Below are 14530 nucleotides of genomic sequence, written 5' to 3'. Positions count from 1 at the left end.
ATCCAATATTTAGAGGTTGAAAATATACATGTATTTGGCAAAAAAGTGAAGTTCTATAGAACTCGAAAGTGTGAAATGAAAGAAACCACAGCATAAGATATAAAGTTAGTATCAAAATGAATTATAGTTTTAAGGAATCATATTGCTAAATTAAACCTATAGAGCATTATAGCATTTTACCAATAATTAAGTTTGTGCAATATTGTATGTTGTGACAGACAACGATATGGACATGAAAAATGGAAATAAAATAATAGTATCAACAAATTGTATTGTTTTTTTTTTTCAACCCATGAATTTTTATTTGATAAACTATAATGAAAGCATGTTCATTATATTTTAATAAAACAAAAATTCATGGCTATGTCTCATGTTGCTTTATAAATGAATTAATATATGTGTTAATTGTTGAATATCTTAAAATAAATACAAATTTATGATACATCAGCATGCCGAAAGTGATATTTCAATTGAGTTCCTCTCATGATGGACAATCTAATGAGCTTTACCCCGCAAACATGTCACCACACCCAAAACATAGGGCAAATACTGTAAAATAAATCATGAAAATCAAAGAAAAGTCTGAGTATGGAGGATTAAAGACACATTTTCATTTTCACATATATAAACAAGTGACCTAATCATGTCTCTTAACCCTAAGAATATGAAGTTGGTATGTTCCATGAGTAGTTCAGTGAGGATAGAGGGACATAGCATGGTAAGGGGTAAGTTTAAGTGAACTCTGAACATTCTCCTTAACATTGACACACCTCCTTATGAGATCTCAATTTTAGATCAAGATATTTTGATCCCTGATGATCCGTCAATCTTCAAGACACATCTTCACGGGGCAACACTTCCAACGTCATTGACTTAGAGGACACTGAGCCGGAGGGGAGACTTTTGGGTGTGATGTGATTAAAAAAGGGGTGCCGAACCCACAATAGCTCTGCTTGGGTTCATACGATATGCTTAACAGCTGCCATTACTGGCATACTATATTCATGATAAATTCATAATTTTGATAACATGCTACAAAACATAAATATGAAAATATTTTATAGAATATTTACTGTAATTTCTATTCCTAAAATATAAAGATATAAAACTATCATTGATAAAAAATGTAAGGACCCCTGTATTTTCTTAAATATATATCAAACTTCATCTGGAGAACCTTTAAATAATAAAATCATACAACTTTAATTAGTGAACCCTAAACCCAGGATCAATATAGATTAGTTTGTCAATATTCCTTACACGTCACTTATCATTGCACATGGAGATCTTATTCAATTATATTTTTTCCAACCCATTTCAAGGCTAACTTTTAGCATCAAAACTGATACATAAGATGTGTGAATTAAAACATCGCTAGATGCTCAATTCCATTACACTGTACATATTGAAGAGAAATGCTGAGATAAATTACTTGGCCTTGACAAAAATTAAATTAAAGATTCACGGCATGGCAATTGATTATCAGTCAAACATGAAAAGTATATAAATGAACAGACCACTAATCTTGTAATCGTATTACATTTTGGTTCTTGTAAAATAACTGTAAATTTGGACATAAACAACAAGCATGATAAACGCAAAAAAAAAGAATGGAAGTAATAGTAGGATGCATTTATCAAATCAAATATCAAGCTACACTTGGTTATGATTACCAAGTTTTACAATGTCCAATAAAAATTAAATGTTTTTTTTTGGGTGGTTTTGAGTTTCACCAACCAAATAATTTGTATATCTCAATTCAGATGAGTTTTGTGTTTCAATTCTATCTTAAGGAGTTTTTAAACAGGAATGTTGAGTATATTCTCAGTTTCTCAAGAGTTTATTGCTTGTAAACAAGATTTTCTTTAATGGGCAATAAACTACAATATTTCACAGACAGGTTATAAAAAGAAAAACTGTAATTTTTTCACAAACTTTAAAGAACAATTGCAGCTAGCATTATTTCATGAAACAGTAATAACTGTTTGAAGCACATCCTAATCACATCATCCTCCCAGACAATGATAATATTGTTACCATAGAAACCAAGTGAGTGGTGAATGTATTTCCTATATTCCATGTTATAATTGGATAATCTAACATCTCAAAGTTTAACAGGTGATGTATATGATGATGGAGGACTAACAGATGACTCTTCAACGTACATATATTTTTTTTTGCATTCATTTGATAGAGCTAAAATTCTGACTACACAGAATCTATTATTATATGACCACCTAAATTCAATTCAACAGTTTATGACACTGAAATAGAAAATTTTCACATGAATTTAATTTGACAAAAACACATTTCTTGGCTTTACAACTGAGGAAATTGAAAAAGGGAAAACACCTTCAAAACAGATGAAAATATTTTTATGTTAAAAAAAAAAATCAGAAACAAGGAAATTCCTATTTCAGTAAAAAGTGCAGTTAGGTACTTCATGAACGCTTTATGCTTTTATCTTATCTTTCAGAAAAACATTTTTTTTTGGTTGAACTATGTGGGGGGGGGGGAGAGTAAGGAAACTGATCAGAAGCAAACTGAATTAACAATTTGAATGAGGTATTAGTTGCAAATACACTCACTTGCAAAACAATATAATGAAATTACAATTAACCATACTGCATGGTTAATATTAATAATCTAATGACATTACACCGTTGTGTGGATGTTATTTTCCAACTCATTATCCTATCTCATTTAATGTCTAATCAGTGATCTACCATATAACAAAAATAAGGAAAACCAGATAATCCATGAGACATATTTGTTACAACTTCTACGAAAACAGGATATTTTTTTTATCTTGGAACATGTCAAGTTTGCTCTAAAACTGTTTCACATATTACTAGATGCATAGCTTCCACAAAATAGAGTGTCAGGGCGCTGTTACATAAAAAAAGATGTATGAATATATTAAACCTGATAGTAATTTTTGGTACATGGAGTACCATAGACTTTGTTACACTTAATTGTAAAATTGATTGTATAATAAAAATAAAAGCAAGTGAATGTTCATGATATCAACTTAAATTGATGATACTGAGTGGAGCAATAACAGCACTAACATGAAAGAAACTTCATGTCGCAATTTAAAATCGCTTTAAGCCAGAATAAAAAGCACTTGTGGACAAACATACTTGTGGGCTGTAAATCAAATTTGTGTTGGCGCCAGCATGCGTGCCCTCTAGATCTGAACAGTCTACCAACCTCATTTCATTGGCATGATGGCAGGTGTCGACATTTAGGAGGAGAATTACCAGCGTGCTAAATGAGGCAAACCCCTCATGGGTATACTCTTCCATCACAAGATGCCGATATATCTAGTCTATAGATGTGTAAACCGTAGTAGAGAGAGTCTTGGGCAATGTGTATGAAGCCCTTTCCGTTTATTTTTCTGAGCTAATGATGAGGGCCAGGAGGGGTCATATGAAGCACTAAGGAACATCATGCCCTATTTCTCAAGGAAACTGGGTGAAATTATCTTCTCATGACACTTGGTTTAAGATTCGTGAAAGAAAAAAAAATTATGCTTTTCTTTTTAAAATTTAATTCTTAAACTATCTCCAAGCAAACACTTTCACTGTTTTTTCTGTCTCTTTTGATTGCTTATACATTTTATTGTCTTTTGGGAGTCTTGCAAATAATTCTCAAATAATTTATCTGAATTCATCTGACTTTGTCCAGTTCGCAAAGTTCCATGAGATCCTTCTATATGCAAGTTCAAAAAGAAATATAGGTGTCTCTACTAGGCTGTGAAGATCTATCAATTATGAAATCATACATTCACAGTACTCTCTATTGTTTTAATTAGCAGCATGTGTTTGTCTACGGGTGTGGTGCAATTATATGATCTAGGGGCTTAATCCTGTCTTCTTTTGATTCTACACCTGCTCTGCTCTACTAAACAAAGGTTGCATCATTATGAACGCTGGGTGGTTCTAAGTGTCAACACCATCTACCCTCTCCTTAATTAGCATTTCTGATCACTAATTAAACATTCATTCACACATGATACAGAGCACCATTAACCTATCCTCCATACTGCTTTCAGGGGAAGTGAATATGTCTTGCATGCATGAGGCTATTGCCCTTAGATCATATGATGTTAACAAGATTAGCGAGAAAAGGGATGGATTAAATTCACATATTCTCAATTATTTTCCTCAATTAAAAGAATATCTATAATCCAATATTACTCAATTCAAAGACTAGGGGAGTTAATAAATTAATGCTACACCCACGCTTAAGTTGTGTCATCATTGGATTAGTACTAGACCAAAAGAGGGACTATTTGGTGAGTGATAGATCTTCCAAAACACAGATAAGGAAGTTTCTTATGTATTCTTAAGAATATGAATCATGTGATGAACTCGAATGACTTGTCTTTCAATTGAATATCAGCTATGACATCGCTATCTGAACAGGCATGGAGGCCCTTGTATCCACCCAATGACCACTCGCTGCTGATTGAGATTATGATTACTAAGCAAAATTACACGTACAAAAAAATCATAAGTATACGTACAAGAAGGATTACTTGGCCTATGTGTCACATTACATATTTCTTTATCCTATTGCTATTCAAAACCTTAATCGATCATTTCAATATTTCAAAAAAATATTGATACAAGATAGCTCATAGAGAGAGTATCAGGGAGCAGATCATAAAATCAATTTTTCTTCTTAATGTTTTTGGATATTAACGTCTACTATATATCTCACCTCTCTTCTGGATGATGTCAATTGTGGAGTTATGCCCTTCTTCTCTTGGTGAAACCTTCATAACCTGAGGAGGCATGGAGTCTAAGGTATCCCAGTCATCATGGGCCACAGAGAGAGAAAGAGGTCTGAAGACAGAACAATCGAAAACAAGAAAATAATCATTTAGCCAAAAAGGCAAAGAAAATCCTGTGGCACAAAATAGTCATTACAAGATAAACAAACACTACTTGAAAAACACAAGAAAAGCTCATATTGTAAGGAATGCCATTTGAATTAACTTGTAGACTGAAAAATTATTTTCTTTTAATTCATATTTAGTATAATTTGATACCATCTTTAATAATGCAAATGAGATGAAATTAAGTATGTGCCCCAATAGTCAGGTTTTATAGCACTGAATGGTTTTCCAGTGACAAAGGTCTTTGTGAATAATGCACCTGCATTTCTTGAGGCAGTGAGTGTGGATTTATTTCTTCCACGTAGGTAACTGATGGTGAAAAGACTGAATGCATTTGCAGTTGCTTGCAGAATGACTCAAGAATTTTTGTCTTCTGCTACATTATCCTTTGGTATCTACGTCAATACACAATGAATATATTATAACACAGGAGCCTTGCATATGCTCCTATCATATAAAAAAGAGCTCATCCAACAGATCATTAAACATTCACCTTATTTGATTCCTCAAGCCTCTAGAGGCACCACCCTGGTGGGTGGATGCTGTCCCTGAACTTTCTATGCTGCTCATTATCTTTGCCCTGACAGGTTGCCTGCCAGTCGCCCATGCCCAAAAGCCTTCCCTTGTAATCAAAGACTGGCTTCTACTGGAAGTGGTAGAGATGGTAGAGGTGGTATTGGCAGTGGCATCAGATCTCTGTCTGCGATGTCCTCTAGTTGATGGATTTTTGGTGGCAGCGGTGGGATGTGTGAAGGACTGCCAATCCTGCGGTAGGACTCCCGTTGCAGGGGCACTTGATGGAGGTTGCAAGACCGATAGTCTCTCAAGAACTAAAGAGAAATGAAAAATTGAAACGAGTAAGGTTAGATTTTAAATCAGAGAAAATATTGTCTTTTTTATGCTGTAAATGCATAACCTCTTACATGTATCTTATATAAAGCTATAAAACTTTGATTAATTTCTGCTCATTTAGGATGCTTCCATGCAACAACAGCTACAAACACTGGAAAATATTGAATGAATTATCCAAATAGGAAGAAAATAATCAAGCAAAAAAAAAAAAAAAAAAAAAAAATTGAACAAGCTAATATGATTAAATGCAAAGAAATATTAATAAGAAATAATCTTTACAATGTTCCAGGTACATTACCACTCGAGAACAAAACATAAATTTGAATACCTTGCTGAAAGATCTTTTGTTAATTGTAAAATTTGCATGTAATGGGTGAACTGGAGTGCCCCACAGCCAACTTTCCCTCAAAATAAGTATTATTCATCGTTCATATTGACCACACCCAGCCAATTACTGTATCAATTACGCAAAATGGCTAGCCCCTGGATTAGAGCTTCCACACAACACACAAGAGAAAAGACCATGCTTACAGGAGAGTAGTCTCATTATCTTATTAAAAATATTTTTTGTTGAGAAAAAATTACTACCTTGTATTTACCATGATAACAAAATTTGCTTTTATTAGCAAAAAAAAAACCCCACCAGGATGTCTCATTTTCATTCAAATTAGTTTAAACCTGTATCATTTTCACCCCCACCCTCTTCACTCTCCTCTCTGTCTCTTTCACAAATACACAATATTTGCTGACTATTTTTTCTGTTAACTTTCTGATTCTATATACACATATGAATTTCTATTAGTATGCTTTCATACTTGTATTCAAAACAAATAAGCAACTGAAACAAATGATTGTCAATGAACTGCCTATATGACTCATGAAATTCAGGAGTCAATAAGAGCTCATTTTTCTAGCTCTAGACCCAGTTTTTTTTCATCAGCTGGCTTGACAAAAATTACATAAGTTTGAGACTGAATTGTGCCACCTCATTGAAAATTAGAACAATGACCCCCTGGCTATTGGTTTATATTGCAATTTAAAATCTGATATAACTCTGTAAATATGATCTCAACAAGTGCATTTTGTAGGAAACAAATCACCAAGAGTAGACTTTGCCCACGGCGGAGGCCCCCAGAGTATTCCTTTGATGGCAAATGCTAGGAGACTTCATCTGGCGAAACACAAAGTGGTGATCAAGTGAGTCACAATACATCATCCCACACTGCTTTGCAAACATTTTCACTTTATTAGATAGCAAATAGCCTGAATATTCAGAAACTGCAATGTTATATTGTTATTGGGGGGCATAGGGAGGGAAACTTTGCAGCCAATTCATTGATGTTGTTGGATTGCATATATACATTTTTAAAGAGTTAAGTTGCCAGGAAACTTCTGTAGTACTTGGCTAATAGACCCAAGATAGCACTAAAATTATTTCCAAGAAGCAATATGGCATCTCTTCATTTCCTAAATGACATTGTATAAATATCTCCTGCTGCATTACAAACTTCACTAAATAGAAAAACAAGTACATTGGAAAAAATATTTTCTTGCAAATGACTGATGATTTCATCTGAGCAAACATGTTACATCAAGATTAAAATATTTTTTTTAGCTGTTTTTATCATTTACAGTATGTATATTTATTGACCAATTTGATTTCTAATCATCCTTGTGTATTAAGATGATTTACTTACTTTATCTATCCATTCATATCTTAATTTCTTTCCGTAATTGTGTATTCATTGATCTACATGACTATTCATCTATGTAATAATCAATTTTTTCATCAAACTTTTCATACATGTATATGTATGTTCATCTAAATTTGTTTTTTATACATATATATTCATACCTTTTGGGGGAGGGGTAGGAACCAAATATTTACGCATGTCTGCAATATTTTGTCCCCACTCCTAAGTAAAACAAACATGTCATCCATAAATGAGCATGATAGTGACTCATGAATGAGAAACTACATTGACGTTATCCTTAGGTCTTTGTTTCCAAACTTGTTTTTTTACTGCTGTGCTATTTGTGGGAATCACAAGCCAGTGACCCTTTCTATCAGCGGCAGATCTTGCCCTTAAAATAGAAGCCATTTCCTTTCTGAAAATGGATAGAGGCTGCAGCATGATGGGAATGAATTAAAATTATCCCATTACGACTGAATCCTTATCAAGGATACCATGACAGAAAATATGAGCTCAGAAAATGTAAGTCTATCAAAAAATGTTGCAGTCCAAAAAAGACTGTGTTCATTGTAATGAATTAGTGCAAAACATTTTTTTTATTCTACAAACCTAACAATGTATCATTGTCTTTGAACTTCATGTTTAATTTATCTTTATCTTACTCTTATCTCTGAAATATAAAATCATTGAGATTTTATCATGTTTCAGCCTGAACATGAACTGAATTATTAATAATGATCTGAACGTTTTCTCCAACACATCTCAACTATCAAGGAAAAATAACGGAAAGACGTACAGATAGTGCTTCAAAGCACATTAGTCTGTACTAGTTCAACACAGCCCAAGTTGGATTCTCGGGATTCCTTTAACAAGGAAATTGCTGTTTGATGGAGAAATGATGCTCCTCACTTCCCCAGAAATGTGGCACTGCTGAACAAACAGTGGAAGAAAACTCCATGAAATTGGAGGCCAGTTTACTATGCAATGTAAAGATGAGTCATTCTGAACATCCAAAGCTTTTATTTACTACCTGTCAAGCTGAGTACCAAAATGTCTGAAATAAGAGTACACATCTTTGGGAATAATGACAATGAAAAATACGGAAAGCAGAGATGTTATTAGTAACTTGATAAGACGATTTGTTCCTAGTATGCAACCAGATTGCTGGAGATGACGAGGGGGGAAAATGTGATAAACCATGCTCCATTCATGCTGCATCAAATTTTGTGACAGATCAATAATTTGTATAATACTAAAAAGAGCTTGAAACGAAGAATAATGGATTGCGGTATTACAGCCAAATATTCTGGCTATCTCAACATCTAATTACACAGCAACCATGTTCACACTTGAAGGTGTGTTCATGAACTTTCTTCACAGCCATGATTAAATATGACATTACCTGGAGAAATATGAATTATTTATACATTGAGTTGCGAGTCATACCTACAGAGCAGCACTGCTCCAAATTAAATACCTAATGTCACTCCAACTCTGTTTGGATGTCCATGTAAGTTCCAAACACTACATATGAGGAAAATTTGTGACGAATAAAAAATATATTTTAAAGAATTTACAATGCTTAATTTAAACAAAACAAATTGAAAATATAGTTAGTCATTATTATGCTGAAAGGAAAGAAATTTGCAAAATATAAGAAAACTGAAATAATGGTAGTCAGGTTTATTTCTTTCTGCTACTCATCACTCTTCCTTGATTATTTTTGGTGACAGTAGTTTTTAAAACTGAGCAGGTAGCCTGCAATATAAAATGAATAAATAATAATGAACAAAATGCAAAAAACTTCTTTCCCTACGTACACCCAATAAATTAATCTTTTATGTAAACATACTCAGACATCACTAAGTTCTCTTCTAATGAAGATAACAAATTCCACAAATTTCCATGTATTTACCCACACACACTATTTGTTTTTAATATGCAGCTTCTTCATCATCAAATGTGGATGTTACTCTCAAGAAATTCCATTCGAAATTATAGATTGAAATAAAAATTAAATGCAGTGTCTTTTATACGATCGTCTGTGTATAAAATGAATCTACTATTAACTTCTTCAAATATAAGAGTCTTTGTTTTATATGTGGACAATATTTTCTACATCTCCACTAATTTTTTCCCCTTTAGTCTCTCTTATCCATTTTCCTCTTTCTCTGGAATAATGTATTTATCTAAATGTAGGGCACTTTACAATAAAAAAAACATGAATCTCCAAACCACCCCTTGTCTTCTGTTACCTACTTTTTGATTTCACGCAGTCATTATCAATCAATAAACTAAAATCAAAGTCTATACACGGAACAGGGCCAGCTTGCCACCAACTCCCAAAATAAGGCACCCAGCTTGAGTCATATCCTTTGACAAAGGGGGTCAAATTGGCAACATCAATTAAGTTTTCCTGTTGGAAGACTGCAGTCTGTTCAGAGGGAATGAAGAAGCGACAGGAACATCCTAATATAGCCCTTACATCCTGCAAGTAAACTTGGAATAGACCCCAGACAAGTCTGCATGAAGGGGTATACTGTTCCTCCACCTTTCCTGCGTCAGGAAAATTCACCTCCCTTTTAACCCACCCCATGACCTTTCATTAAGTTTCTTCAATCACCAAAGGTTAATGTTTACAAAAACACATACAGAATTTAATGTCTATCCACATGTTTAAATTTACATGTGAAAAAGCAGATTGTCCTAATATTCTTCCACTGTATCAATCTGTTGCTTACCGGTATATACTGAATTCTGAGATTCTCATAAAAGTACTTGTACAGCGATAACTTGGCAATTCAAAGTGGTCATACATGATATGGACAGGAATAATACACAACTGACAGAAGTAATCCTATAAATTTTTGAATGCCCAAATAAGGAAACCTTGAAATACTTATGTCAGTTATTAAAATAACCAGGACTGATTTTTCTATCAAACCTCAACACACATCAGCTTTATATAGCTAGATGCTTTGACAGTGCCATTCTTGAACTTTATGAGTAATTTTGATACTGTCAAAATCACAAGAGGGGCATCCCTTTAATCTTTATGACAAGGTGACTCTATATAACCATAGCCAAATATGAGCCATCATTTCCTCAACTCGAATGACAATACTACCAACTTCTTCCTTCCTTCCTCATCAGACTTCATGTTTCTTCCTCAATTTCTGGGTAATGGTTACCATTGAACATGTTGAATCTGTACAGGTTTGATACCTTCTCAGAATTAAGGATACTGACAAATATCTACTCTCGTGGGTTCCCGGACAATTTTCTTCCCCTTCCTTGCCACAGATTGAAATGATGCCAATTATGACAAAATGCAACCACAATCAACACATGTACCTGTATTTCACAAGACTGTGGTGAATGCTAAGAGACACATGTGGTATTGTAAAATTCCTTTGTCTTTGAAGGATTAAAGTTACAAGGATAAGAAAAATGAAGACCAGATTTTATCCTTATTTTCAAATTCCCAATATAATAGATAGAAAGTTGTGCAAATTTACTGAATGATACTACAGATTTAAAAGAAAATAAGATATTCAATGAACATACAGTATGGATAATGGTCTCAAATAGCAATACAACTAATATTAGGCATCTGGAGATTATACCCATATATATATGTATGTATGCTCATGTATATGCTGGACGTTTATATCAATACAGAGAAACAGACCTATAAAAAGAATTGCAATATATTCTTGAGTAAAATATAACTTTCTCAAAAAGAACCAAGTTAAACCAGGGAAGATGAAGGGAATAATTGAAATTCATGACAGGAAAATAATCCCATCTTATATATGGGATTTTTTGAGTGACAGGATTAAGAGTAAAGGGTGATAAAATGGAGGAGTACACCTACGCTATGTCCACCATACGGAAGACTGACGTCAAAGATACGCACAAGCTACCTCTCTATGCATTGGAACGGGACATATGTGTGAAACAGAATGCATTAGGGATCATGTAAATGTGCATATTGTATTTGGAGATAGTTATCTTGATACACCGAGTGCCTTCAGTCCATGCCAATTATCAGTGAAGCATTCCATATGTATGCTATCTCACATTTGTCAAACATCTACACCTGAATAAAAAAATATATTAAAAACTGTATCCAATAGTTTGATAAAAAAAATTATACTGGGTACCATCATACAGAAGAAAAATGCCTACAATGAGTCAATGGTTTGCAAAAATACAACTTTCATTTGATCTTTTCTCTCATTTAGTTGCACAATTTTGTCTATCAAACTACTGATAGCATTTAATGCATATAATAACCTCATTTCTTTGCAAAAATCACTTCTAAAAAGAGAGTTTCTTCTATTTGGATATAATAGAAGAGACTGATGTAAAGAGGATTTTTTACCCAATATACAGAGATAACTGTACAAAACAATTATCAAATACTACATCTGTCATATTTATAATAAGGTAACAGTGATTACCCCAGCTCTTAATAGCAAATGATAACTGGTGACCAATTTTGTTTGTAAAATGGGAGCCTGTATTCACAAAGGTTTCCAGTTGGTCAACCTATGTATGATGTGAATATGGCAAAAAGGGATATAACTTCTCCATTTTGAAACACATACAAATAAATTCAAAAATTGTATATCATTTAACTAGATCTATGAACCAAAGCAGAATTTTCAGCATATTCATACTTTAAGTTACTGAATTTATGACAAAAAAAATATATTGGCCTATGAGTATTTGCTGCACTTTATGTTTATTTTTATCAACTTGACCTTTTATCTTTGTTTACCAATTACTATGTCTATAGTATTGTGAGTTAGTCTAAAGAAGAATGGCCTTGTTTGTCATTCTTAATGATTATCTGATAATTAGCTGACATAAAGGTCAGAGCCTGATAATCAGTAAAAATCAAAACTCACTTTCACTACTAAGATAATCTGTAATATCTACTTTTTGTTTATGCTGAATTGCTTATATCAATTTAGTATATAAAATATCATAACTTATCATGTCACTTCTCACTAAGTTACCACAAGTCAATGCAATATTGGTCACTTAATGTGTTATTAGTATAGCAAACTATGATGCTACAATAGGTATCACACACAATGAAATCTTTATTTTTTGCCCCTTGTGTAGGCCTCACTCACTATCGTATGAGTAAGCAGCCGAATGTCCCACTCTTTCCTGCCACAAAGCCATAGGAAGAACAGAGTAGTGTAGCTTCTTCTTCCCCCCTCTTGCTTTTGACTGATCACAACAGAGACATACCCTAATGTTCTGAATTACAAGCGAACCAATCAGGCACAAGCCTCTCCCGCTGAGCTAACTTTCCTTTTTTAGATCAGCTTCTGGCTTCAAGTCAAGCATTTTGCAATGGTATTTTAGCGCAGCAAGTGGAATTTGTAAAAAAAATAAGGCCCATCCTTTGCTTATGCACAGAGTCAAATGATGAGGTCAACCTATTATGCAATAAGTCTTAGAATAAGTTATCTGACATAGCAATCAGCTTAGACAAAGGTTCAAATGATCTGACAGAGAACTGGTAAATCTCTACTTCCTTTGTCCAAACTGCAGTATTTCATTTGGTGAATGACTTCTTCAGTTCTCCCATTACACTGCGGTTGCATTTTCAGCAACAATTTTATCAAAAATGTATCTGATTTCATAGATGTTATCTAAAATACCCTGACTCATGCCCTCTTTGTCCGCAAATAAAGATGTTTTCTGTAGAAAGTGATCAACTAAAAATTCATTAACATTCTAAGCTTTTTACAAAAAATTAGCCAATGGAATACATAACACATAATTTATCACAAATAGATAATACAGTGCGTCCCACAAAAAAAGAAACCGAGATTTATCATAACTTAAGCACAAATACATTTAGACAAATGGCCTACCATTTTAAAGCTTAGAATATCTTCTTTCATCTGAAATTACTTAGATTATTTCTCACTCACGCATGAGTGAGCAAAAACTATTTGAAGAGGGGATACCAAAAAGTCACTTGACGGGCTGTATCTGGGTTTCAAAAAGAAAACCGCATTTTTAAAAAGTTCAATATCTGCTCTTTGATTTGATACCTCAATTACAGAAAATCAAGAAATAAGAAAGTTCAGGTTATTTGAAATAAGACTTGAATTTCAATAATTTCATAAAATGAAGAGGTTTTACAGGCTAGCGTTCAGACTCACTCAACACTCCATTTTGTTGATGATCAGCCATGCATTCACGCTTTTGTTAACCGTGCAATAGCTTCTGTGGGAAACCAGTGAAAACACGTTTATTTAATGAAATTATGGAAATACAAGCATTGTTTCGAGGGAACATAACTTTTGTACTTCTTGACCATTTTCTGTGATTAAGGTATCAAATAAAAGAGCAGATATTGAACTTTTTAGGCATGTGATTTTCTTTTTTAAATTCAGATACCCCCCGCCAAATGAGTTTTTGGTGTCCTTTCTTCAAATTGTTTTTGCTCTCTGTGTGAATGAGGAATAATCTAATTTCAGATGAAAGAGGAGATTCTTTAAGCTTTACATTGGTAGGTCATTTGTCTATTTTATTTATGATTAAGTTATGCTAAATCATCGTTAAATCTTGGTTTCGTTTTTTGTGGGATATACTTTATTGTTGTAAGAATCATAAGCATTTCTCAATTTAAGATGTGGCTGGCATGTACATATAAGTAGACATCATTGAATTATACAGGAAAGTGATTACGAAATTGCAAACAAAATTGCTGTATCATGTGATGTATTCCAAAAATAATTCTATACATCAAAACTAAATGTAGATTATGTAACCTTGCCCGTGTCGTCAGCACAGGTAAAAATAGGGAAGCCAATTAATTTTCAAAGATGGTGTGTGTTAAAGCGTTTCCTTGATGTGTACAACTATTCATACGAAATGAATGACATAACATTGTTATAATTAGCACTAATACACAGCAAATAAGGACACAAATGTCATACATGTACATGCTACATAAATGATGTGACCAACACTACTCACTTCTGTGTTATAATGGTAACTTTATTTTCACGCACTGACTAAAATCATACAAATCATACACTAA

General features: G+C 33.4%; 1 protein-coding gene across 3 annotated transcripts in view; it reads right to left on the bottom strand.

Moving 5' to 3' along the window:
- LOC129257194 (uncharacterized) overlaps positions 1 to 14530 on the bottom strand; it is a 46280-nt gene that overhangs the window by 3123 nt on the left and 28627 nt on the right. For 2 of the 3 annotated variants that reach the window (XM_064097118.1, XM_064097117.1), the window contains 2 exons: positions 5400 to 5736; positions 4729 to 4853 (listed from right to left, as the gene is read on the bottom strand). In XM_064097118.1, coding sequence (XP_063953188.1) covers positions 4729 to 4853; positions 5400 to 5736 — 462 coding nt within the window. Of the gene's footprint in view, positions 1 to 4728; positions 4854 to 5395; positions 5737 to 14530 lie in introns of those variants that run through there. The other variant, XM_054895470.2, reaches the window with a different exon arrangement.

This window comes from Lytechinus pictus, chromosome 3, assembly GCF_037042905.1.
Source record: "Lytechinus pictus isolate F3 Inbred chromosome 3, Lp3.0, whole genome shotgun sequence".
Taxonomy (NCBI): Eukaryota; Metazoa; Echinodermata; class Echinoidea; order Temnopleuroida; family Toxopneustidae; genus Lytechinus; species Lytechinus pictus.
This window is presented reverse-complemented; position numbering and strand designations above follow the sequence as displayed.